Raw genomic sequence first — 26,703 nt, forward strand, 5'->3', positions numbered from 1 at the left:
GAAAATCACTTTAAGGCAATCATGATTCCCATTATGAGTCAGAAGGGTAGAAAAGGCTGAGGGGAAAAAACAAGTTCAAAGGAAGACAGTCTACCCAGTGACACCCAAGCACAAACCCCGTCTGAATGTCACTGCGTTCATGTTTGATGATATTGCACATCTGTTTGTAGAAGGGGAAAATATGAAAGTTAATGATTTTGGAGTTAGCAAAAAGCTAGCTCTCATTACCCATCCTACTTTTTAGACTCCCTGTGTATACTTTCAAATTCAACTTCTGTTGAGTGAAAGGAGTCTGCCATCTTGGGATTCCTTTACAATTTTTGCTGGATAAATCATTTATAAGGAAATATGGTCTTAGGTTATCTCTTTTACCACAGAAATATATCAACTTAAACTTATTTTCCCAAAGATTTATTGTTGTGGGATTCCTTGACTGCACTCTGACACTCCCAAAACTGCCAATAAAGTTTACTTTGAATCAGAGGTCTGAGCTAGCTACTAGATGACCAAAATTAGCCATAGAGGATTCAGAGGTCTGAGGACAAATAGACACAGGAAGTAGTAGGAGGGTTTTAGAAAGATTCTTGAACCTTTTTTTTTATTAATTTATTTTTTACATTCCAATCACAGTTCCCCCTCCCTTCTCCCCTCCCATTCTCTCCACTCCCCTGCCCCCAACTCTACCTCCTGTCTACTCCTCAGAGAGGGTAAGGCCTCCTCTAGGAAGTCTACTAAGTCTGTCCCATCATGTTGAGGCAGTTCTCCACCCCCACACCGCTGTGTCTAGACTGATCAAGGTGTCTCTCCATACAGAATGGGCTCCACTAAGTCAGTGTGTGCATCAGAGTTAGATCTTGGGCCCACTGCCAGTGGTCTCATTGCCCCAGTTACACCATTGCCATCCTGAGTGAGGTAATCTAAAACCAGAGACAAACACAGTAAGTGCTCACTCATAAGTGGATACCAGACATAAAGCAAAAGATACCCAGCCTACAATCCACACCCCAGAGAAGCTAGAACCCTCTTCCAGAAACAGACGATAGCAGATGCAGAAATCCATTGGGCCAAGCTCCCGGAGTACAGTCAAAGTGAGGGAGGAGTGATAATATGAACAAAGGAGTCAAGACCATGATGGAGAAACCCACAGAAACAGCTGACCCCAGCTAGTGAGAGATCACTGACTCAGGTCTGACAAATGAGGAATCTTGGCCCTTTTTAATTGAGACAGGGGGAGGGGGGAGGGAGGGGGAGGGAGACCACTGGTCGCTTCTCCACTGCTTTGCTAATCATTAGGTTCTTACCCCAGTCTGTGACTTCCGAGTTTTTATTGATAACTAATTAGATAAACGCTTCGATTTCTGTCTTCGCAACTACACAGCCATAGTTTTCTGTACTTCCACATATCCTTGCAGTTCCTGGGTGTTTCTTTTTTTTATTGATTCGTGTGTCGCTCAGAAAAAGCTTTCTTGTTCTCTGCCATGTGCCAGGCTCCACATCAGGCCTGGGAGCATAGGACTGAACATGTCATTCACTGCACCGTAATCCCCACAGCACAGCAGGCAGTGAATGAGTGGGTGACCAAGTGGATGAACCCTGTACCACAAAATACCAAGAAAGCTTGAATTATTTAAACTACCTTAGCCCCAAAGTCATCAAGGTAACAGAATGTATCTGGTTCAAGAGAATGGAAAATGTAAAGCCAGACCCTAGCATCCAATCTTCCAGGCCATCACTACAACCACTTAGTAAGTGATTCTGGAATCTCACCAAGAATTAACCTATTTCATGGGAACTAATTTTTCTTTCTGCATTTTGGTTTTTTTTTTTTGGTTTTTTTTTTTTCTTTTTTGGTTTTTCAAGACAGGGTTTCTCTGTGGCTTTGAAGGCTGTCCTGGAACTCGCTCTGTAGACCAGGCTGGCCTCGAACTCACAGAGATCCGCCTGCCTCTGCCTCCCGAGTGCTGGGATTAAAGGCGTGTGCCACCACCGCCTGGTGCATTTTGGTTTTTTTTTTGTTTTTGTTTTTGTTTTTGTTTTATTTTTTGTTTTCTGAGACAGTAGCCCTGACTATCCTGGAACTCACTCTGTAGACCAGGCTGGCCTGGAATTCAGAGATCTGCCTACCTCTGCCTCCTAAGTGCTGGTATTAAAGTCAGCTCAATTTTTCTAAGTAAGAAATTGAATGACCACCCCCACTCTTATTTCTCAGGCACTAGGCTTCTCATACAATATAAAACCCTAAGATGCAAGTGTGCAAAGAAAGAATCACTACTGTAGCTTTTACTAAGATCTGAAACATTGTATGGTGATTGGTTTTATTCACAAATTTGCATATTGCTCCATGTCATTTCCCTTTATCTGGTATCCAGTACTATACTGAAGCCTTGGCTTATTTTTTCCTTCTCATGAGGAAACTGGAGCATGAAGGTTTAAGTTGCCTCCTCAACAAAAAGAGGCCTAGCCAATTTCAGAGTCATGCAGATTTTTGAAAGAGAACCATATTTAGTCATTGATGAACCAGGCGAAATCTCTCTCTGGAAAAACAGCATCCAGATAAAAACCTCAATAACAGGCCAGCCAGGTGGCAATTCTTTTTAAACAAGACATGCATCATTCATACTGTGAAATCTCAAAGCAGAGTTGGGATATATGAGCTACCAGCAAGACTGCAAATCTTCTGTGTCTGTCTGTGTCCTCATCACATGCTTGAATATTTTGTTTATGTTTATTGTATGTGTACGTTTGTCTGCGTGAGGGTAGCTTCCTCTGAAAGTGAAGTTGCAGACAGTTGTGAGCTGCCATGTGGATGCTATGATTTGAACCTGAGTCCTCTGGAAGAGTAGCCAATGTTCTTTACCACTGAGCCATCTCTCCAGCCCCTATGAATCTTTTTTAGTGTCCTTTTTTCTAATGACGAAACAAAAAACTGCATTGTTCATCATCCCCTTCCAGGCTCATGGACTCTAAAAAGAAAGCAGGTCCCTGAAACATGACTGTTCCCTTTCTGAAGCTGAAGAGCAGGCTCTAGGATCTCATCCACTAGCTAAGTGCACCAACCATTTCCTCGCCCCATGCCCAGATCTGCAGCAAGTTCTAGAACCTTCACAAGCCTTTCCAGATCCTCCCTTCAGCTATCCCAAAGGCATTTCAGTCCATAAACTGCCTACTACATACATGGCAGAGTTTCAGAAGGGGTGTGACTATTTTGAAGCAAGCGCATACAGGAATAGGAAGTTTGTGAGGACTGGTGCTTGTTAATCCATTATAAGAATTTGATGACCAGGCAGTGGTGGCACATGCCTTTAATCCCAGCACTCAGGAGGCAGGGCCAGAAGGATCTCTATAGATGAAATCTCCTTCCCAGCTGGTCCCAAAGCCGTTTGGTCCCAAATAAACACACAGAGGCTTATATTAATTATAAACTGCTTGCCTGATGGCTCAGGCTTCTTATTGGCTAGCTGTCTCTTAATTATTAACCCATTTCTATTAAACTATATATTGCTATGAGGTTGTGACTTATCCGTAATGCTCTGACATGTTTCTCTTTCCATGGCTACATGGTGTCTCCCTGCTCCTTCCCTGTCTTTTCTCTTCCCGGAATTCTCCTAGTCTTCCTGCCTGGCTACTGGCCAATCAGCATTTATTCATTAACTAATAAGAGAAACATATATTCACAGCATACAGAAGGACATCCCCCATCAGATCTCCATGAGTTCAAGGCCAGCCTATTCTATAGAGTGAGTTCCAGGACAGGAAAGGCTATACAAAGAAACACTGTCTTGAAAAACCAAGAAGAATAAGGAAAAAAGAAATAATTAGATGACCCTTGGATAAAAACCTATAACAGCATCAACCCCACTTAGGCATAGGGCGTGTGAGGATGCCTCTGTTCCATTTGTGCTTGTTTGCACTACGTACAAGTAGCATCCATTTGTTACATTGCATATACTTAGAAACATAGCACTATCACAAAGTAACCATATCCCCCATGTATTTTATCAATTGGAAATGTCTAGTCTTTTTCAATGTGGTATCTCACTAAGGGCCTTTCCCTCTGCCATAAAAGACCAAGCCGAAGTCTCCCCCAAATGGGATGTATTCAGCTAGATTTGTTGTCCGATATTTTGTTTTGCTTTCTGAATCATTTTGACCATTTTTCTGCTGGATTTTGTTTGTCATCTCATACAAACAGTTTATCCTTGCTCATTCCACCAAACTTTTTATAGCCATTCAGAAAGCATCAAGTATAATTATTACCTTATCTACTCATGAGAGATTTTCCTGAGTAAGAGAAATAACCTTGAGTTACAGTTGGAAAGCTCATCCATAAAAACTGAACAGGAAAAAAAAAAACCCAGCTCATTCAAACACAATGCACTCCTTCCTCTCCTAGAAGTGGAGCACTATACACACATAGCTCTCTTATTTCACATTACGCACCCCAGCCGTGAAATCTCCTCTGGCTAGCTTCTCTCTCTCTCTCTCTCTCTCTCTCTCTCTCTCTCTCTCTCTCTCTCTCTCTCTCTCTCTCTCTCTCTCTCTCTCTCTCCTCTCTCTTTCCACTTTGTGTCTGTGCATTCCCATGTTATTATTCAGGAAGCTTGAAGTCACATAAAAACCATTAGATGATCCTCAAAATGATAGATGGAATTTGGTGGTTTCCACCACCAGTGTTTAAAAAGAAAATGCCTTCCATTTAATTCAGGATTAGCATTGTGCCTTTGTGCTTTTTGTCTCTTCAAAGCATGCTGCCACCATTAATGAACTAAATCAACCTTTGCTATTTTCCGATCTGTCTCACTAAAATAGGGTTGGTTTTCTCTGTGGTAGTCATTTATACAATGTTGTTTTCTTCTAGTAAGCATTGCACTTAACCAATGTAAATTTATTTTTAAGTTGTATGCTCACTTGGAAAATTTCCCCAGAATATATTTTTAATGTTACAACCTTGCTATAGCATTGCAGGGAGCATTTTAATCTGTACAGTCATTTTAAACTATAGAGACACACCAACTCTCTTATACAGTCTTTTCCAAATGCTTATAAATTATTTATAAAGATCCCCTCAAGTAAATATGCTGAAACTGTCACTGATAGAACTGAAAATTGTTAGTCCTTTGAACCTGATGGCTATTTAATTATTTGTCTACTGCTGAACAATTGCCATACTCATAGAACAAGTAAGTGCCAAGTAAGAAGGAAAAACTGCATTTGACAAAGAAATGGTGAGTCCTAAATCTACCTTTTTGCAGTCCATAGTCTCTCCCACTACTAGGCCACTTTAGACAAGTGTTTGGTGGTTCATTTCTAGGAACCTGCTTGAATATGAGAAATGTTTCTTGACAAATAATTTTGATTACATTCCCAAGTTTAGGCAGAGGCCATCATTGAAAACACCATAAACACTCACCGGTTCCCTCCCATCTGCCAGCCCTCCTTTGGGTTAAACCCTTCTGATGCCTGCTGACAGCCGTCCTTCCTCCCTTCCTTTCTTCCTGTTTTTTGTTTGTTTGGTTTGGTTTGGTTTGGTTTTTTTGTTCTTATGAAACAAGTTTTCTCTGTGTAGCAGCCCTAGCTGTCCTGGAACTCAGTCTGTAGATCAGCCTGGCCTCGAACTTAGAGATCCGCCTGCCTCTACCTCCTGAGTGCTGGGATGAAGGTGTGTGCTGCCACTGTCCGGCTGAGAGCCATCCTCTCTTCTGCTCTTAGCATTGAACTCTGAATGGAGCAGATCCTGCCTCTACCTCTAAAAATAAGTCACTGTGGTCCTTCCTCCTTACTCTTTTGAAGAGGGACCTAGTTCTCAGATCTAAACTTCTTTGGCTCACTCCATTTAGCAAATGGATTTTTAGAGCAGGAATTTTCTCTGCACTGTCCAATCAGAGTAAATTTGGAGCTTTCTTGGTAATACTAGGTGTAGACTCTTTTCCCTTCAAATAGTATTTTGTGATCATAAGGGACACTGCTGGTGCTGTTTATATTTGTATTCTGAACAAGAAAATCTAGAAAGGCCGACAAGGCTACCATGTGCAGTTTAAGATGAACGTCTCAGAGAGAGACGTGGGCAAACCTGGAGCCTGCTGACATCACTGACTTCATACCGCCCATGCACCCCACTGAACTGCTGTGGTGGGGATAACCCAAAAGACAAGATTTAGTTTTCCACTTCCTCCTCTTCCTTAAACCCATGGGTGATAGTGTGGCCGGCCAGGTAGGTAGTTCGGGGAGGGGATGTAGGCTCTTCCTGCCTTCTTGTCCTGCTATCTTCACCTTGGTGAGGCATGGCCAAGGCAGCCCCACAGCCCACTCCTCACACCTGTGTCCTAAAGAAAGACAGAGAGCCAGAGTGGACTCCGAGGTGGGGTTTATCAAGCTCATTTCTGTTGGTATCTTTTTTTAATTTATTTTATGTGCATTGGTGTGAAGGTGTCAGATCCCCTGGAACTGGGGTTACAGACAGTGAGATGCCCATGTGGGTGCTGGAAACTGAACCTCCATCCTCTGGAGGAGCAGTCAGTGCTCTTATCTACTAAGCCATTTCTCCAGCCCCTCTATTGATATTTAGACCTCATCCTTTCTGTTGTGGTCTATCCTGTGTATTGTAGGATATTTAGCAGAATCCCCCCTAAATTTCCATAGCAGCCCCCTTTTTCTCTGTGGTGACATGAGAAATGTATCCAGATGCTGCCAGAAGTCCCCATGCCCCACGCCCGCCCCGCACTCAGAACCACAGTTTGAGAGATACACTGTGGAAGTTGATTACATCACCTCTAAGAAGCAGGAGGTAGACAGTCAGCCATAGTGTCACAGAAGATTTAGAGGAAATGGGTGTGGCTAGGTAAAATGGTTCCAACTTTAAACTCCAGGGCTTTTTTGCTCAAAAATAAGTAGGGAAAGGGTTTCAGGGGACACTTGCTATGCCTGTTACAGAGGCCCACTTCTAGGCTTTTCTATATTACAAAGCCTATAAGGGACCTTCTGATTTGAACCATTTAGAAATGCTGGTTCAATCACTAGAGCCCTAACTGATGTAATCATTACTTTCTCCATCCAGTAAGGTAAGCTGAATTCAGTGAGCATTATCCAGAGAACAAAGGATAAAAGGAATAATACCTGAGGATGCTCCGAAGCTGGGTGCCAGCTCAGAAGGCATTAAACAAAGCTGCTGCGATGAGGCTGATTCTTACTGAGAAAAGTCTTTGAAATAGAAGGCCATGGTCACCAGGGCCCACGGTCATTGTGGTAGTTAAGAAAGAAGACAGTGTCATTATGCAAAATCATCAGAATTAAACGGCAGGCATTCTGCATTATTCGGCTTCGAACTGCCACTTTCTAGTTCTTATTGTAAATACACAAAGCCTTTAGTGGCTCATTTATATCTCATTGCTTACAGCCAGCTGTTTGGCAATTATATTTCTATGAAGTTAGCCCAGATTGACACTAGAACTGCCTCAGGGGAGGAGGGAGTAGAAATGACCTAGGGTTTTCAGGTAGAAATATAGACTAGTAATGGAGACAGTCCAATCTTATGAGTATTTGTCCTCCCGAAGTCTATCACTTAAAATACAATTCTTCATTCAGAAACATGTTTGCCATGCGGTGGTGGCACACACCTTTAATCCCAGCACTTGGGAGGCAGAAGGGCGGATCTCTGTGAATCCCTGTGAGTTCCAGGCCAGCCTGGTCTACAGAGTGAGTTCCAGGACAGCCTCCGAAGCTACACAGAGAAACCCTGTCTCGGGGAAAACAAACAAACAAACAAACAAACACATTTTCCCAAAAGAAGATTGTTTTTTATGTTATTGAAATATCAATGATGTCCTCCAATACCAGAGAAGACAAAAGATACAAAGTAAAGATCACAGGCAAAGAGAATCAGCTGAAAGCTTTTGATGAGATGCTGAACCCTCATTCTCTAGAAATGAGCATTCAGGAACGTCTTCAGGTGACTTTTAAACCAAAGTTAAGATGGGCGAAGAGAGAAAGGGCACCACAGGCTAAAAGAAGAAGCTCAAAGCTACGCCATTTAAAGTTCCATGTGACAAACCCTGAACGTCAGGGATGAAAGACAAAGCAAATCCTAGGATGGACCAGACATAACCCCGGATGTGATGCCGCTAAAGATTTCTAATGGGTGGTATGGTCACGTGACATAGCTTTAGCAATGACAGGAAGAATCCCTTGAGATCAGCAGCTACAGAAGGATGTTCTGGTCTCGAGCAGTGGCTGTGGGTTAGGATGGACTAATGGAAGGAAAACATGGCGGAAGCTTAGTAAAGGAATTCTGCTCCAAGATGCTCTAACTTCTGGCTCCAGGAAGTCAGAATTAAAGTGAAGAAAAGGCTTAGGGGTGAAGGAGGGAGGAAACTGAGTAGTTTCTGGCTAAAGGATAAGAGAAGGGCTGAGGTAGCTGTGACCTTGTGACACATCTTGTGTTCTCTGCTTACCCGTTGAGGTCCCGTAGCTGAAGGGAAAGCAGTTCATTTTCTGTGTAGCTCATTTTTTATGTGACAGCTCCTGTGAGCACTGAGCTGCTGGCAGTGCTGGTGAAGACAATGTAGTCAGATACCAGGTTCCTCCATCAGGAACTTTGTTTAGCAGAGCTGAGTGGCATCGGGAATGTCGGGTTGCTTTGTAGAATGTCTGAGAAAAGGAGCACAGAGGGGAAAAAGTCTCACCGACTGTGTTCAAATAATAGTAAAAATGGCAATCTCATAAAATATGTCAGTGAGGGTCCCAGGCCAGAGGAAATAAAAGAAGGAATTACCATCTGATTCTCAAAGGCAAAAATGAGAGGAACAAATAACAGTTCCTGAAAATTATCTGTAGGAGAGACTTTCTGAGCTGTCTTTTGATGCACACTGCAAGATTTGCCCAGATCACCAGCCCCTCCAAAGACAAACTCATCAAAGCAAGCAGAGCTTTTTGTACAATGTGCCTGGGGAGGGCAGAGGAGGAAGGACAGTTACCAGGACAGCAGGGGAGTTGCGTACAGCTATGTTATATTATATTACTATATTATATTATTATTTCATGACCAGAAGACAGTGATGGTCTGGGTGTGGTAGTGTGAGCCTTTAAGCCCAGGACTCTGGAGATCAAAGCAGGTGGATCTCTGTCTGCTCTACATAGGTCGTCCCAGGCCAGCCGGGGTACACTATGAGACCCTGTCTCCAACCACTGTATCTGGAGTGCAGAGGTTAAAGTTGGGGGTTGGAATGATTATGGCGCCTGAGATACTCTGTGGAGGTGACAGTTCATCTTACCTAGAGAAGGGTACTGGAGCACCAGGGCCAGATCAGTTTGACAGAAATTGCCTGTTGGCAGGTCACCTTCAACAATTAATAGGTGATATGTATGAGAATGTACATATGTATAATTCTTTTAGTCATGCTCAAGTATGAACACAATGAGCAGATACAATGGTACTTCTGGACTCCATGCTGTCCATCTGGTGACACATTAGAAGATGTCTTGGGGAAGGTTTTAATTGATGTGAAGAGACCCCGTGACCACAGTGACTCTCATAAAGGAAAACATTTAATGGGGTGGTTTACAGTTTCAGAGGTTTAGTCCATTACCATCATGGTAGGATATGGTGACAGGCAGGCGGCATGGCTCTGCAGCTGAGAAGTCCTACATCTTGATTGTCAGGCAACAGGAAATGGTCTGAGGCACTGGACATGACTTAAGCATATGAGTTGTTAAAGCCCATCCCACAGTGACACACTTCCTCCAACAAAGTCATACAACAAAGCCATTGCAACAAAGCCATACCTCCTAATAGTGCCACTCCTTATGGGCTTATGGGGGCCAGATATATTCAAATTACCACAGAAGGGGTTGTTCAAATGACAGAGCTACAGAACTACCTTGTCATACTCTGAGACCCTCCAAGCTGGGGTTGACCAAGCAATCATAAACCTTGCCAGAGTGGGCCCAGGACTTATCCTGGGTGCATGAATTGACTTTATGGTGTCCATTTCTTGTGCCGGAATACTTTGCTCAACCTTGATACAGGAGAGAGGGGCTTGTCCTGCCTCAATTTGGTACGCCAGACGTTGTTGACTCCCCAAGGGAGGCCTTTCCTCCTCTGAGAAGTGAATGGTGGGGTGGGATTGGGAGGTGGGAAGAGGGGAGGGAAGGGAAACTGGGGTTGGTATGTAAAATGAAAATAAATAAATAAATGAATCAGCTTCAATAAAATAAAATAAAATAAAATAAACCTTGCCAGATAAGGCCTGCAGTATTGAAAAGAGCAACTGAGACTAAACTGTTTATCACCAGCCAGAGATCCCCTGGCATCCTCTTATCTGATGGAGTTCAGTGTTCCAAGTCATCACTGTCTTGGTGCAAAGTTCAATAAGTGATTTGATAAATCATATTAGGATAGCCTTAACATAATTATTTCCTGTCCATCACTCTGGATGAGAAACGGGGATAAAGAGGAAAGAAAGAAGGGAGGCAAGAAGGAAAGGGGGGGAGGAAAGGGAAGGAAGGGAGGGAGGGAGGGAAGGAGGGAGGGGGCAAAGAAGGAAGGCGGAGGGAGAGGAGGAGGGAAGGAGGGAGGGAGAGAGGGAGGGAAGATTCTATATCAAAGTAGAAACTAGAAGGAAGAAACTAAATTATGAAATTTTCTCACAGCAAAAAAAAAACATTAACAGAAAAAGGGACACAAATATGAGACTTACCAATAGGGAAAGAGTCCTCTCTATGTCCTCATTTTTAGCAACACAAGAAAAGTATGAATAAATAACTCATGTATGAGATGCCCAAATATGTCAGCATTTTAGCTGGTTTCAGAATCTAGAAAGATTAAATAGTTCTGACTCCTACTGTCCAAGATCGTCCGTGAAAACATTCTGCTTAAGTCTCTAACTTTACCTTCCTAACTCTGGGTAATTTATTTTAAGAATGGGATAAAACCTTGCAAGATGCTAAATTAGTTTTCTGTCTTACACTTCAAGATCACCCCACAAAGCAGTAATATTCTTTGATCACATACATGATTAAAGTCTTCACGAGTCAACCCTTACCTTAGAGAAGGTACAGCACTAGGGGAGTTTGTCTCTCTAAGGAATGGGGCAGAGAAACTATCCAAGAAAGACTTATTGAGGAATTGAGCTGCCAAGACCATCTATGGGGAACTGGGCAAAAAGATGGAAAAGCAAGCAGATTGTGTATGACAGTCAGCAGGGTGGTGGGGGTCTGAATTGATGCAAACTGTCCAGATTGATCCAGAACCAGGTGCCCTTCCCAAAGGTAGTTGGCCTTTGGGGCAAGGTTAAGGGGGTTCCTGGAGGATTAACAGGGGTTCCTCATGAACCAAAGCTTCCTTAAGAGATCTACCTTTATATTTAACAGAAAGCTGTAGGCTTGTTTACCTGATAGCAATGCTCTGTTTACCTAGCCAGAGTCCTTTTGTTTAGGACAATGTCACTAGTACTGCCATTTGGGGCTGAGGGTAGCTTTGGACCTGACCATCCCACTTCTGCAGCAAATGAGAGTCTCCTACTTGCTGGGTATGGGCACCAGGTCAGTAAAGTCTGGGGTCAGTCTGGGTCATAGAGCCTGCATTAGCTGCCACTTGCCCCAACATATTATAATAATATATGCCAGCCTGATGTTGAAATATTTTATGTGTTTGATCCTATAACTCTATGATTAGCTATTATCATTTTCCCTAATCTGCAGTTGGAGGAAACATGACACCAAAAAGGTTAAATACTTTCTGCAAGACCACACAGCTGTGAGGAGCAGGGCCAAGATCCAAGTTAGTCTGGTTTCAGCATCTGTGCTTATAAACACTATACTAAACTTTCTGCTTAGCATACCGCAAAGGGCGGTAGATTTTGAGACAGCAAACCTGGATTTGGTTCTTGAAGGAAAAATAATCAGACATTATCAGTCATTTCCTCACAGGGATTATTGTACTATAAAATGACATGATATAATTTTAAATGATAGATATGGATGGAAGGAAGGAAGATAGGGTGTGAGGGAGGAAGGAAGGAAGGGATTTATGGAAAACATAAATTACACTTCCAAGTGTAAGGACCATTATTGTTTTAAGCCTTTTGAAAGCATTCTCAGCTCATATTTTATCCAATTTCACTAGTTTTACCATAGAGCCTAAAAATGTATAGATATTACTGTGATTTTTGGATGGCATCATCAGTGTTGTTTTACTTTATTTTTGTTCAAAGAACTCAACCTTTTTGTTGTTTTGTTGTTTTTGTTTTTCGAGACAGGGATTCTCTGTATTGCTTTGTAGCCTATCCTGGCACTCACTCTGTAGACCAGGCTGGCCTCAAACTCAGAGATCCACCTTCCTCTGCCTCCCGAGTACTGGAATTAAAGGCTTATGCCAACAACGCCCAGCTAATAACTCAGCCTTTTTAAGGCTTTCGATTTGAAGATCAGCATAACCACATTTAGAAGAGTGCATCAGCCTTTTCCAAAAGAGCAGTTTCTTGAAGATTGGAGAAGCCACTCAGAGTGCTTATCTAGCACACCCAAGACCCTGCATTCAATCACAAACCCCCACACACACACACATGCACACACCGTGAAAGCACCTTGACTCCCATCCTCACACCTTGCTTGATAAACAGAAGAAACTCTTCAAAAAATGGTTGCTTAATTTTCTGTTGCCACTAAGAAAAAAATGATCACCAAGTCCATGTCTTGAAACAGCACATGTGTATTTTCATATAGCTGTATGGAGTTAGAAACCTCACATTCATTTAAGAAGAGGAAGAATAAGCTGAATAGACCTACTATATGATGTGGTAACTGTAGTCAATAAACAAGTATTCTTGAAAATCTTCAAGGCAGTACATAGTAAGTGTTCTCACCATGAAAAGTAAGTATGTGAATAAAGCCTGTTTGTTAGCCCAATTTAGCCATTCCACAATGTACATGCATTTTAAAAGTCATGTTCTACATAATAAATAAATCCAATTTCTTCCTGTTGTTTTGTTTTTTTGAGACAAAACAGGATTTCGTTGTGTAGCCTTGACTGTCCTATAACTATCTCTGGTCTTGAACAGACTGGCCACAGACTCACAGAGATCCACCTGCCTCTGTCTCATGAGTGCTAGGATTAAAGGCATATGCCATCACTGCCCGATGTACTTGCAATTTCTATGTCCCAATATAAAATGTTAACAAGGAAATCTAACAGAACCCTCAATGGACTCAAGTCCACATGTGGACAGGATTGTCCTTCCTGGGGGCTCTAGGGAAGAGGACACTCCTTGTCATTATTTGTTTTCTTGTCCTTTCTAAACTTTTTCCTTCTAGCAGTCACTCACATAACTGAGCTTGTGGTTCCTTCTTTCTTCAAAGCAAGGCATGGTAGTTTATTCTTGAGAGACTATGCCAGAAGTTGGAGGCCAGCCTGAGCTACAGAGTGAGTTCCAGGCTAGCCTATCTCAAATATAAATAAAATAAGCCAGCACACTGGCATATGCCTCACCCTTCTCCTTCTGCCCCATTTCTTTCTTATCATAGCCAGGAAAAGTTCTTACCATTTTTAAGGACTTATGAAAAGTGTGGGACCTTCTGGAAACGCCACGCTGACCTCATTTGAATGTGCCAGGCTTAATCACATTTGCCATGCCCCTTTTGTGATACAGCGTATTTGCAGGTCCTCAAGATTAGAATGTCGTGTCTTGGGAGGAGTTCTTATTCTGCCCACCATAATTGTGAACATCAGGAACACAAACTTTAATTTGGTGTATTAAAAGGACTTGTTGACATATAAGTTTGAGAGTGATCTCATTAGTGTCCTCAAAATCCTCCCAAGTCAGAACATTGTGACAGGGAGGAGATAAAGTCCAGCAAACCTTATTTCCCACAAAAAAAAAAACAAAAGACAGCCATGCAATGTTGTCTGAAAGAAGCAATGACACAGAGCAAAACCCAATGAGAGACCTGACAATGACCCAGACATGCCATGCAGATCTCATGACTGTTTCACTGACAGAGAAGTCCTTCTTTCAATCCTCCCTCTCGTTCTCCCTCTCTCTCTCTCTTTCTCTCTCTGTCTCTCTCTCTCTCTGTCTCTCTCTCTCTCTCTCTCTGTGTGTGTGTGAGTGAATGTGAGTATGTGTGTGTATGTGAACATGTGTGTGTGTGTGTGTGTGTGTGTTGTGAATGTGAGTACAGGAATCCTGTACCATGAAACACATGTGTAGGTCAGAGGACAACTCCGTGGAGTCATGTCTGTCCTAGCTTTCTGTGGGCTCTAGGAATAGGGTTCAGGTCATCAGAATTTGCTGATGATGGTCTCCAGCCTCTCTTGTTTAAGTTGCAGCCAAAGATCATTGGAAACCAGAGGCCAGAGAAAAGACCTTTCTTTCTTCCTAACAAAGCCTGAAAAGAAATAGGCTAGTGTTTTTAATAGAAATTAAACAAACAAAAGGCATGCCATGTCTCTCAGTCTTGTGCCTGTTCAGGTGGCAGCAGGTGTTATTAGATGTTTCTGAAGAAGGGTTGTCGGTATTCAGATGAGGAAGATGACCATGACTGCTTGCTGCTGGGAACTGGAGGACTCCACAAGCTACAGGGACACAGAGTGCCTGAGGGGGGTAGCCCCGTTTCATTGCTTGCATAATTCCCCACACTATTTCCACAGCTCCCACACCCCAAGGGATGTTCCAACACCATGCCTAGTGTCTATCTGCAGAACTCAAGAAAAGCCGCATTATTAAGTCCCATTACAGCCTATCGTATCATTTCCATAACATTGTTAACCACCATGACACTAGGAGTTTACAAGGATTTGCTTCTCAGACTAACCGTTAAAACAGAACAAACTAAATCACGCAGAGGCCTGCTTGCAGGAGAGGTGCTCTTTGCTTTCAAAAATCTGTATGTTTGTCCTCAAAGCAAAGGGGTCAGAATTCAGGACAAGACTTCCGTGCAGGAAGGGAAGCCAGAGAACACTTTGGAATGGAGGCGGTAAAGGAGCAGAAACTGGAGAAGGCTGGAGACAATGGAGACACAGTCTAAGACTTCAGACAGACAAAAAAATGATCCCTACCCTAAGTGCAGCACTGAAATAAAAAAAAATTTTAATCCCCAAACGACCTGTATCCAAATATGTAAGCTTTGGGGCAATAGGAAGAAGACAGGATGAAAAGAAAGAAAACCTTCATTGTAAAGCCCTAAATACATTCTACTTGTTCATTTGACAAAAACAAAAAAGACAACGACTTGGGGGATAGAATGCAGCTGGGTGTTAGACTGAATCATAGCATACACAAATTACTCCCCCCCATCTTCATTATGTGTCAGATTGTTTCAGTAAAGATGAATGGTCAATATAATGTGCATTTTCTGTCCTTCGGGACTATCTTAGGTAGGGTTTCTGTTCCTGAAAAGGGACATTGTAACCACAGCCACACTTACAAAGGAAAGCATTTAACCGAGGTCATCAAGGTCATCATGAGCGTGGCAGGGAGCATGGTGGCAGGCAGGTAAACATGGTGCTGGCAACATCTTGATCACAAGGCAACAGGAAATCAACTGTGACAATGGGAATAGCTTGAGCATAGAACTCAAAGCTCACCCCCCACAGTGACACACTTCCTCCAACAAGGCCATACCCACTCCAACAAAACCACAACTCCTAATGGTGCCGCTCCCTTTGGAGGCCATTTTCCTTCAAACCACCACAAGGAGTCACATTCTACTGAGGTCCAGAGAGAGAGAGATGAAAACAACGTTTTTATCTGCAGCTTTCTGAAACTATGTAGGCATTAGATTGCCTGTAATATTTCTCTCCCAACTCAAGTTCTGAAAGGCAAGAGAAAATCTGAAAGGCTTAGCAGTAGTTATTTGGATGATATTAATTTTTTTCTTTGTATCATTGCTCTCTGGTATTTTTCTATAATGAAGGTGCATTATATATGAAATGGAAATTGCTTAAGAAAAACAGATTTTTTTTTCCTTTTAGTCCTGGTTTCTTGTGAGGTGAAGGTATGTCACTCACCCATTAGTAATGAAAGCTGTAAGTAGGAGCTCCCTCGGCCCACCCCCTGTGACTTCCCCGCCCTTCCAGTGACTAGTTTATTGCTTTACCTTTGCCTAATGAGGCCTGAGGAAAACCTCCCAGCTAATCATCCCATCCTTTTCTTCATCTCCTCTGCATATATTTTCCTTATTCCTTCCAACACAGAGAGAGAGAGAGAGAGAGAGAGAGAGAGAGAGAGAGAGAGAGAAGAGAGAGAGAGAGAGAGAGATATCCTCACCCCCCCCATCTCAGATCCAGGGCACCCACACACACACACAGAGTCTTCCTGAGCAGCCTCCCTGCTTTGTCCACAATCTCCTGGTGCTGCTGTCTTCCTGTCGATCTTGGCTCAGCTCCTCCCTTGTCCCATGCTCATCAACATCTAAATTTCACACGCGCCCCCATTCTCTAAAAGCCTACTATCTATTACCCCACAAGGCTGAGATCCCATCGTGAAGACAGAGATGACACTGTTGTGTTCCGTGTTGCTCCTATCTACTGAGTAGTATCACGGACAGTAATAAGAGGTTCTAACCCATCTTTGCCACGCAACCAGCGTTGGCTGTGTGAGTAAATAATGAGCAAAGTGGCCCCTTTGCCCTCTCTCTGCCAAGCTTTATTCCCATCCAACAGCAAGCAACAGCTAAGCCTTCCGCTAGCTCACAAAACCCAACTATTAAATTCCCTGAAACTTTACACGCCTAGTTGTTAAACTGTTTGTGGCTGCAAGTGGGCCATGGTGAGCACACTTACGCCACAGAGATATCTGCAAATGCTACATGTGAAGACATTTCTCCCCAAAGGAGTGGTTTCCCAGCACACCATGGTCGCTCCCTTCCGATGGTAAGTGGGAAGTTCAGCCAGCATGACAGTAAGTCTGCCACAGAGCTTGCTTAAAACCCCTCAATGAAAGGTATTCGACATTTTACAACATATTAAATAAATGCTACGTAATCACTTCCCTGTTGGGGCTCAGTTCCTTTCTCAGCTAATTCATGATCTGAAACATGTGACTCTGGCTGGCTAGCAGGCTCAGCCGGGAAAGGTACCTGCTGCCAAACCTGATGACCAGAGTTTGATCCCCAGGACCCACATAGTAGGGGACAGACTCCCACACGTTGTCCTTTGGTCTCCCAGCATGCACTGTGGCATGCATCCCACCACCACACACAAAATGAACAAAATGTGGTTTTTTTTTTCTTCTAGGCCGCCAACCAGCTCCGAAATCAAGACAGGGAAACTTATTATGAGTTTTGAATGCTCTGCTTAGCTTAGGCTCATTTCTGTCTAGCTCTTTTAGTTTAAATTAACCTGTTTCTCTTTATCTACCTTTTGCCTTGGGGTTTACTGCCTTTCTTACTTCTCTATGTCTTACTTTCACTGCTTCTCTATGTCTGTCTGTCTGGTGGCTGTCTGGCTCATGGACCACAAGCATGTCCCGCTCTTCCTCCCTTGTCCCTCTTCCTCCTCCTCCTCTCATTCCCCTTCTTTAGAGCATAGATTCACCTCCTGTTATTCTCTCTCTGCCTGCCAGCCTCGCCCATCCCTCTTCTGCCTAGTTCCTGGCTGCTGAGCATTTTATTAGACCAATCAGGTGCCCTCAGCAGGCGTAATTAAACCCATATCCTTACATCCTTAAACAAATGCAGTGTGAACAAATGCAGCAGAAACACATGTAACGCAGCTTTACATTGTCAAAATAATAATCCGAAACAAGAAATGTAACAAAATACTTTAAACAAAACAGGCATCTGATCTCCTGAATCTCCCTTCTGTTTTTCAGACCCTTATGTGAAGATTCATCTGATGCAGAATGGCAAGAGACTGAAGAAGAAGAAGACAACCATTAAGAAGAACACGCTTAACCCCTACTACAACGAGTCCTTCAGCTTTGAAGTTCCTTTCGAGCAGATCCAGGTAATGGCAGACACGCATTCATCCTTCCATCCAATTTCATGCCTTCAGATCACATCAGTGACAAGCAAAGACCCCGCGAGTCATCAGTGCCCCGTGCCTTCATTAGAACTGCCCCATGCGCATTTGATGCCTGAGCTACACCAGCCAGGACATAAAGCTGCACAGCATGAGAAGTGCTGATACATCAGCTGGACCAGCTAGCTGCCTTCTGCCCGGCAGAAATAAGGTGGAAAATAGAAAACCAACAGAACCGCTTTGCTATGTCAATAGGTTTGCCGACGGGATCCAAAAGCCAAGAGAGAATGGCTTACCTATTTACTCCCAAGCTACAATAAGCAATCTGCTTCTATAGAGAAAAAATAACCAGTCCCTCGCCTTCTAACATTAGCCCATGGTTTGTAGATAAGCTAGCGTGCACACATTTTCACATGATAGGAAAATTGTGTCTTTGCTTATTTTCAAAGGCAGTTAAAGAAGTAGATGGTACTGTTTCCCTGTTCCCAGTCACCCTTCAGTCATCTAAACCCGTGAGCACTTTGGCCCTTCTGGCAAACACTTGGAACATCAGTTTATATCAGAATTTATTTTGCAATATCTGCTCAGTGAACTTTCTGAGTTCTAAGACCTTATTCCTATGGAAACTCACACCCCATGGCATTTTGTTTTTAATTCCACAAAACAATACAAAGCAAGGTATTGAGATGGAGAAAAAAAAAAACTCTTCTGGTAAACTTACTCCTTTAGGCTACAGTCCCATACCTATAAAAATACATTTCACCTGTGAATTTCAGGAAGCACAAATACATTGAAAGGAAGGCATATTGGAAACAAAATAGAAGTTGTGACTCGGGGTAGCATTTCAGAGGAGACAGCTGAGCCTGGCATGCATCAGACTGAGCCTGGGAAGAGCAGGACCCACTGGTTCCATGCTACCTTCACTGCTCCTACAAATTCCATTTTCTTCCTTTTCTTTTTAAATCCGAGAATGTGGCGCACGCCTTTAATCCCAGCTCTCAGGAGGCAGAGGCTGGCGGATCTCTGTGAGTTCGAAGCCAGCCTGGTCTACAGAGTGAGTTCTAGGACAGCCTCCAAAATAATACAAAGAAACCCTGTCTTGAAAAACCAAAAAACAAACAAAAAAAATCCAAGAATGCTGCTTTCCAAATTTTGTATCTCTCCAAATCAGTGCTTCTCAGTCTTCCTTATGCTGTGCCCCCCTAATACAGCTCTCATGTTGTGGTGACCCCCAGCCACACAATTACTTTTGTTGCTACTTCATAATTATCACTTTTCTACTGTTATGAATTGTAATGTAAATATCTCTGGTTTTCAGTGGTCTCGGGCAACCCCTGGGAAAGGATTGTTTGGCCCCCAAAAGGTCATGACCCACAGGTTGAGAACCACTGCCCCAAAGACCACAGTGTCTTAACTGCCAACCGAGGGGGTTAATTTTTTCTTAGGCTGAGATTATAAGATTATGTGCCTGTCTTCTATACTTCTCAATCCCCATGAAACGTGTTGTGAAGGAAGCAAATTATGCTAATTTCAGAAAGCATGCCAAAAAGAGTATCTTGGTCACCACCATTAAAAACTGCAGAAATAAACTACAGAGGCAACTGCAGAATAGATCCAATGGGTGTCCTAATCAACTCATTCCTCAGTAACATAATCAAGTCTGTCCTAACCCTGAAAACATCCATTACGATTCCGCAAAATGTCCCCATGCTGGTCCCTGCATAATGATTGCATCACAGAGCATTTGCTTGGGACAAAAATCTAAGAATCGAAGCCACAAACACCATCTTCTCCTTGCTCCCAAAAACTACCTAGTAAATAGGTAATTAATTTCTTTTATTCATTTGTACCACTGAGCCGTATCCCCACCCTAGAAAGATAGTTTTCCTAATACTGGCATCATGGCAAGACTGCACATAGGAGGTGGTACTGCATTTTGCCTTCTAAATGTCACATTCAAAAGTAATCATTGTTGGGTACCGTGAGACAGCTAAGTGGATAAAGACACTTTCTGCCAATCATGATAATCTGGGATTGATGCCCAGGCCCCACGTGGTGGGAGGAGAGAACCAACTCTTGCAAGCTGTCTCTCCACACACACACACATACACACACACAAAGTGAATAAGTAAATGTAATAAGAAAATTGCCTTTTAAAAAGGCAGTAGTTGTAAATTTTGCTTTATTTGGAGGAGGTGCAGGGGTGGGTGCGGAGGGACAGACCACTGAATGGGATTGAGATACCTGAAGTAAAAGACACACAAAATAGAGAAAAAGTAGTAGTAGCTGTTTTTGCCATTCCAAAAATGTACCTCAGTGACATCTCTCAACAAAGGCTGAGTGCTTGCATCCTCAGAATCAAAGTCCACCGGGGCTGGAACTTAGTGGATCTTCATCTGGGCCTGGCTTTCATCATTGTATTTTTCTTCCCTTTAATGCTGGTCACAAATGAATATAACTACTTTATTTTAATCTTTTATCTTTATATCCAGTGTCTAAATCAGAGCCATCGTATATTCTGGCTAACCAAATTCATTAAATGGGAAATAGAACTGAGCTATTCTTTAGAGAGTGTATCTTTTATGCTATAATAATATGAATTTGCTTTCATTGATTCAGTCAGTCCAATAGAGGGAGTTATTAAATAACCCTCACAATCTGATGGAGTCCCAGGGAAATCATGTGTGTCCTAAAGTGACACCCATACTATGCCAGATACATAGTAGTTACTGATTCATGTACATTAACAAAATCTTAAGAAAAAGCACATTTTATTTAGTTCCTTTTTTAAAGATTTCTACTGTATTGCCATTGTTCATAGTCACAATTAGATGACTAGGTCAAAATCTTTTAGTTTTACATAAAATGCTGGCTGTCACCTCTTGAAGTAACATCATAATGATTGCTCAGAAAGTCTTATTAAGAATAACAGCAATGCTGGGCGGTGATGACACACGGCTTTAATCCCAGCACTCTGGAGGCAAAGGCAGGCAGATCTCCGGGAGTTTGAGGCTAGCCTGATCTACAGAGTGAGTTCCAGGACAGCCAGGACTGCTACACAGAGCAACTCTGTCTTGAAAAAACAAACAAACAAAAAACAGAACAACAGCAACAACAAAAGAGAATGGCCGAAGTCCTAATGCCAGAACCCTCGTGGATGAGACTCGTGTAGCAACGTCACAGCCTCCCATGGGCGGTTTACAGCGTAGAGTCTGGAGACCAGCTCACTGGTTCCTTGTGTGATCCCAGACAGGATATAAAACCCTTGTGAGCTTCCAGTGTCCTTCTCTGTGCAATGGAAATATTAGTAGGATCTACTGAGAAAGATAACTGAATTATTTCTTCTGTAACGTTATTAAGATAATGTGAAATATATAATAAAAATTAGTACGTATGTGTTAAGCTAACCACCAGGCTTGATGACACACACCTGTAATCTCAACACCTGGGGAGGGGGTAGAAATAGGGAGATCAGGAGTTCAAGGCCATCCTCAGCTGCAAGGTGAGCTTAAAGCCAGTCTGAGTTAAGTGAAACACTGTTCCCCTGCAGAGATAGTAAGATGGTGATGACAGAAATAATGGTAGTGACAGTGACAATAACATGGAGATAGAACAACAAAAACCGGGCTGAAGTTCTCCAGTCCAGCACTCTCAGCCTCATCCTGGTGGTCAGGTGTGGATTCCCGGCTCTCATTCCTCAGCTCCCACGGAAACCCTGTGGGCCCGGGGCTTTGTCTGTAGGGCTGGCTGACACTTGTGCATCTTTGTGTCCTCTTTCAGAAAGTACAAGTGGTGGTCACTGTTCTGGACTACGACAAGATTGGCAAGAACGATGCCATCGGCAAAGTCTTTGTGGGCTACAACAGCACGGGCGCAGAGCTGCGACACTGGTCAGACATGCTGGCCAACCCCCGGCGACCCATCGCCCAGTGGCACACTCTCCAGGTAGAGGAGGAGGTTGATGCCATGCTGGCTGTCAAGAAGTAAAGGGACGAAGAAGCCTTCCTGCATTTGCCCACATAGTGCTCTTTAGCCAGTATCTGTAAATACCTCAGTAATATGGGCCCTTTCCGTTTCCAGCCATGCATTCCTCATGCAATTCAGTGGTACTTCAGATCCCGTTTTTGATTTGCACAAATTTAAGCGTAGAGCGCCCCCAATGCCCTTCTTCATACCACTGCCCTCCAAATCTTCTTTTAAGCAATATGATGTGTAGATAGAGCATGACTGAAATTATGTATTGTATCACACCGTTGTATATACCAGTATGCTAAAGATTTATTTCTAGTTTGTGTATTTGTATGTTGTAAGCGTTTCCTAATCTGTGTATATCTAGATGTTTTTAATAAGATGTTCTATTTTAAACTATGTAAATTGACTGAGATATAGGAGAGCTGATAATATATTATATGGTAAATATAGTATCGTCTGCATTCCAGCAACAATATCAACTTGAAAGGCACTAGTACAGTTCAACTGATATCTTAAAGGACAACTTAAACCCAAGCATTCTATTGAATCATTTGAGTATTGAGATCTGCTCACACTACACCTTCTTCAGTGGGCAAACCCAATTTTGTAGAATTCTTTCACAGGCAAATAGCATGACCTGAGCAGCATCCAGGCTGACCTCAAGGAAGCAAAGCCACAGCCCAGAGTAGCATCTGTCTGTATGTGTCTGCAAAGCTAAAACCATGGCTTCACTCTTCCATTCAGGGAAGTGATGGGCAGGAGTGAGTTCCGACGACTGCATCTAGAGTAGCACCGCAAGGGTGTTCTCCATGTGTGTGTGTGTATGTGTGTGTGCGCATGCGCGCGTGTGTGCGCAACTGTGAAAGTATGCACGTGTTATGTGTGGTGCATGCCTTTGTCTGGGGTTAGGGTGGGGGAGGAGAAGCTAAGAGAAGTCAGCATTTGTGAAATATTGCCTGACTATTTAAACAGAAAATCATAGCTCTCCATTATCACATTTATATAAAACGTGCAACCTGTGAATTCTGACCCAGATTTCACACCAATAATTATTCCAAACGGTCTGCACGTGAGACTTTGTAATGAAATATTTTATTACACAAACCAGATGAGAAGGAATGCAGAATATTTTTAACACAGCAATCTGTGCTTATTACACAAAATTACTTTGTGGTAAACAGACAGTATTGTAAATCCCGTCAAAAGATGAAAAACAACAATTAGCCATAGTTCTGAATGCACTTCGATTAAGCCAAAACAGACAGCTAGTGATCTTTTTTATATGCTCTTTTTACTTAAGTTTTAATTTGTCCTTTAAACAAAGGTGAAACAAAACCAAGAACAAGTTCTAGTAAACTGAAGCAACCTCTTATGTACACTAGATGCTCGATGTAGGAGAAGTTTTTCAATGTTTTCACTGTTGCTCTGTAGTAAATAGCACTATTCTGAAGCTACTAGTCATTCCATAAGAGTCTTAAGGATTGCTCTGTGTAACACTGTGACCGCCCTGTGTGCTTAGACACGTAGTTTCCTCAGTGGATAGCACTCAACTTATTCCGTAGTGATATTGTAACAATACTGCCATTCCCTCTTACTGCACTGCCCAACGTGTGTGTAGCACAAACAGTTCTCATTACTAAGGACCAATTCAGAACTGAACAGCTATGCATAGGACAGGAAGATACATAGAGTGGGGGGTGGGGAGAACACACAGCATTTTGTCAACACTGTGCACTAGTCTCTATTTGTCCCGCTTCGGTAGACAGCCACTTCAGGAAGGTGAGCCTGCTACCTAACACTGCTTTTAGTCTCTTCTCCCACCTGCTATTGTGAGCTGTTTTCACCTCCAGGCCACAGAGAATAGCAGGGCTCTGAAGAGAGAGACCGTCTTTACAGGTACCAAAACAAAATGGAGGGATGCTAAGCATGGCCTCAGGTTTGATCTTTAGGATTTAGCTCCTTGTTTTGGACGAAACTCAAGAGAAGCCCAAAAGAGGGCTGTTGATAGACTTTAAACATGGGGTTGGCTGTTTTACACACACACACACACACACACACACACACACACACACACACACACACGCACGCACGCACGCACGACAAAAATCAAATCCCAGCTGTGATTCCTTCCTCATCAGAGAAGAGGGGAACCCTTTGCCTTCCATCCCATCACAGCAAACTCTTCCGAAATGGAACAGACAAGAAGGAGAGGGAGAAAATCATTTCCTGTGGATGAACAGCACTTTTTAAGAACTAAAAACATGCATGACAGGAGATGCACACTCACAGGTGAGATTAAACAGCAGTTTCAAGAGGAGACTCAAATGAGATCCTATTTAAGGGACCAAGTCCTGCCAAAGAGGAGTTGACTTTCAACAACACCTTAAATACCAGACACTGACATTTCATTTCATCATCTCCCCATTTAAGTTGTACATGGTGAAACACTTCCAAAGACGCAGCTCCCAGCTGCAGAGTGGACATCCTCTCCTGCATACAATACTACTAGCACATTCTCTTGCAACACTGCCAACGTGGGATTGTCACCATAGAATTAGTTGGTACTATATCATCTCTCATGAGCCGGTGACTGGACCTGCTTTAGGACCAAGATCCATCCTCGGATAAGCCACATGTACCTTTCTGACAAAGCTGTGTGAAGTCTTAGACGCTGACGCCCTAGAACGATCCTAGTTGCCTTTGTGTATATTTACTGCCTGCTTGAGTGTACCTATGTGTGGGTTTTCCCTGTGTCTCGTAGAAATGTTGGGGTGTTTTCTTCTGCCATAAGGCTCGTGGTCCGCGAGCCAACTCCTTTAGCTGTATCTTCCCTTCATTTTTTGATAAGTGGTTTAAATTATGTTTCACTTTGTGTAGTGAAACCCCTGGTAGTTTTCTGATTGTTGTTAAAAAATGACTTAACATATTACATGGATACTCAATAAAAATGTTTTATTTCCTGTTGATGGTTGCTGTCTTTCAACTCTTTTTGTTCTCGACTCCGGTGTTACTAGAGAATGAGTTGACCTTGTGAACAGCCAGAAGCGGTGGCCGCTAAAAGAAAGCTTGTGCTAGATGCCAACCTCAAAGTCGCTTCTGGGACAACAGAGCAGCTGCAGGGGCATAACGCCCAGAGGGCATCTGTCCCACCCTTCCTCACCTGCGTTTCTCTGTGCCTGTCACAAAGCTCCTTAGCATAGTTCAGAACTTTTCAGTTTGCCTAAAATGTGTCCTTGGAGGAATTTCACTTCAATGCCAGCTAACACACACTTCCCCAGAATGAAACTTAAAAAGTCCATGCCTGCTAAAATGATTAGAAGCAGATGAGCGACTTTCCGACATCCAGTCAACATCCGTGTGGTACTTACTATGTACTGTTCTGTACTAGATACTGGATCTCAGCCTCAGACTGATATGTAAACACCTGTTACGCTGCCTTATGACATGCAAACTTAAATGTGAGCGCCATGGAGGCTCAGTATGTAAAGTGCTCACCATAAAAGCCTAAGGACATGAGGCTAGCAAGACAGATCAGCAGAAAGATCATATGAGCTGTCATAAATGTCTGACAACAGGACTTTGATCCCTGGAACCCATGTAAAGAAAAGAGCCAGCACCATGCAATCCTCATCTGATTTATACATGAGAGCTGTGGCACATACACACATACAAACATACACCTGTGTACACACATGTATACATACCATATATATAAACAATAATAGTGGTCTTTTTTTTTTCAAGACAGGGTTTCTTTACATAGCCCTGGCTGTCCTGGAACTCTTTCTGTAGGCCAAGCTGGCCTTGAACTTAGAGATCTGCCTGCCTCTGCCTTTAAGTGCTGGAATTAAAGGCATGTGCCACATTGCCTAGCTAAAAATTTTAATCAAAAGAAAAAAGCATAAGAATATAGCTCAGTCTCAGAAACCATGTTAAAACAAACACAGCTATAGTGGTATAATCCCACAGACCAGGGAAGATGAAGGCAGGCAGGTCCCTGAAGCTCTCTGGTCAGCAAGCCTAGTTTACTTGGCTAGGCTGGGGCCAATAAGAGACTGCTCCAAAAACAAAGTGGACAGACCTGAGGAATGTTACTCAAGATTGCCCTCTGACCTTATCACAAACATACAAAAATAAGCACCTTTGACCCCAAAGTTTCACTGGACCAATGACAGCACATATTTGTGTGTGATCGTGGTCACCTTTCAGCATGAAGGGACTATACAGTTTCTCTGGTGTTGCCTGATGACAGTGTGCCCATCCCTCTGCTATGGATAGCTGCTCCACCTAAGTTCAGTGAGTATGGACTCAGCTCCACAGCCGGGAGGGATGGTCCAGGGATATGTCCACATCCCATGGCTGATTCAGGAACTCCACAGCCCAGAGCAATGGTAGAGAGAACTTTTACAGCAGTTCAGTAGTTCAGCCTCTATGTTGTCTTCACCCATTTGCAGGTGTGGCTGCTACAAGATCGCCTCAATAAAACCCCTTTCTGTAAGCTCCCATCAGGGGATACCTACAATATGGTCTTTGACAGGGGAGATCACAGGAAGTTTCCTAGGGAAGCCAAGACAAGAAGAAAATCCTGAAAGACTTGGGTGTCACCCAGGCCATGGCATGGGCAAGATGTTATTTGACAAATTTATCCATGCTCAAACTCTCTGATGGCCAGCTCCATCATACTTCCTATAATCAGCTTCATTAATCACTCCAAATGAGGACAGGGACAGAGTCTCCATTGCTTAAACAGCCTAGGGAGAGACCAGGTAATGACTGAG

At 43.0% G+C, this 26,703-nt stretch overlaps 1 protein-coding gene and 1 long non-coding RNA gene across 5 annotated transcripts in view; one reads left to right on the top strand and one right to left on the bottom strand.

The window, feature by feature from the left end:
* The window catches only part of Syt1 (synaptotagmin 1), a 381,145-nt gene extending 356,256 nt beyond the window's left edge, over nt 1–24,889 (top strand). For both annotated transcript variants that reach the window (XM_040754927.1, XM_040754928.1), the window contains 2 exons: nt 17,805–17,938; nt 21,734–24,889. In XM_040754927.1, the coding sequence (XP_040610861.1) occupies nt 17,805–17,938; nt 21,734–21,940 (341 nt within the window). In that variant the 3' untranslated portion in view covers nt 21,941–24,889. The remainder of the gene's footprint in view (nt 1–17,804; nt 17,939–21,733) is intronic.
* Nucleotides 1–26,703, bottom strand: part of LOC110340528 — a 127,193-nt gene that overhangs the window by 95,122 nt on the left and 5,368 nt on the right. Inside the window, exons 2-3 of one of the 3 annotated variants that reach the window (XR_002382323.2) lie at nt 9,582–9,687; nt 8,448–8,643 (exon numbers count right to left, since the gene is read on the bottom strand). The exons of 1 other annotated variant lie outside the window; for it this stretch is intronic. This is a non-coding gene — a long non-coding RNA (uncharacterized LOC110340528). The remainder of the gene's footprint in view (nt 1–8,447; nt 8,644–9,581; nt 9,688–26,703) is intronic. One more of the 3 variants, XR_002382322.2, reaches the window with a different exon arrangement.

This window comes from Mesocricetus auratus, unplaced genomic scaffold (assembly GCF_017639785.1).
Source record: "Mesocricetus auratus isolate SY011 unplaced genomic scaffold, BCM_Maur_2.0 Super-Scaffold_100011, whole genome shotgun sequence".
Lineage (NCBI taxonomy): Eukaryota > Metazoa > Chordata > Mammalia > Rodentia > Cricetidae > Mesocricetus > Mesocricetus auratus.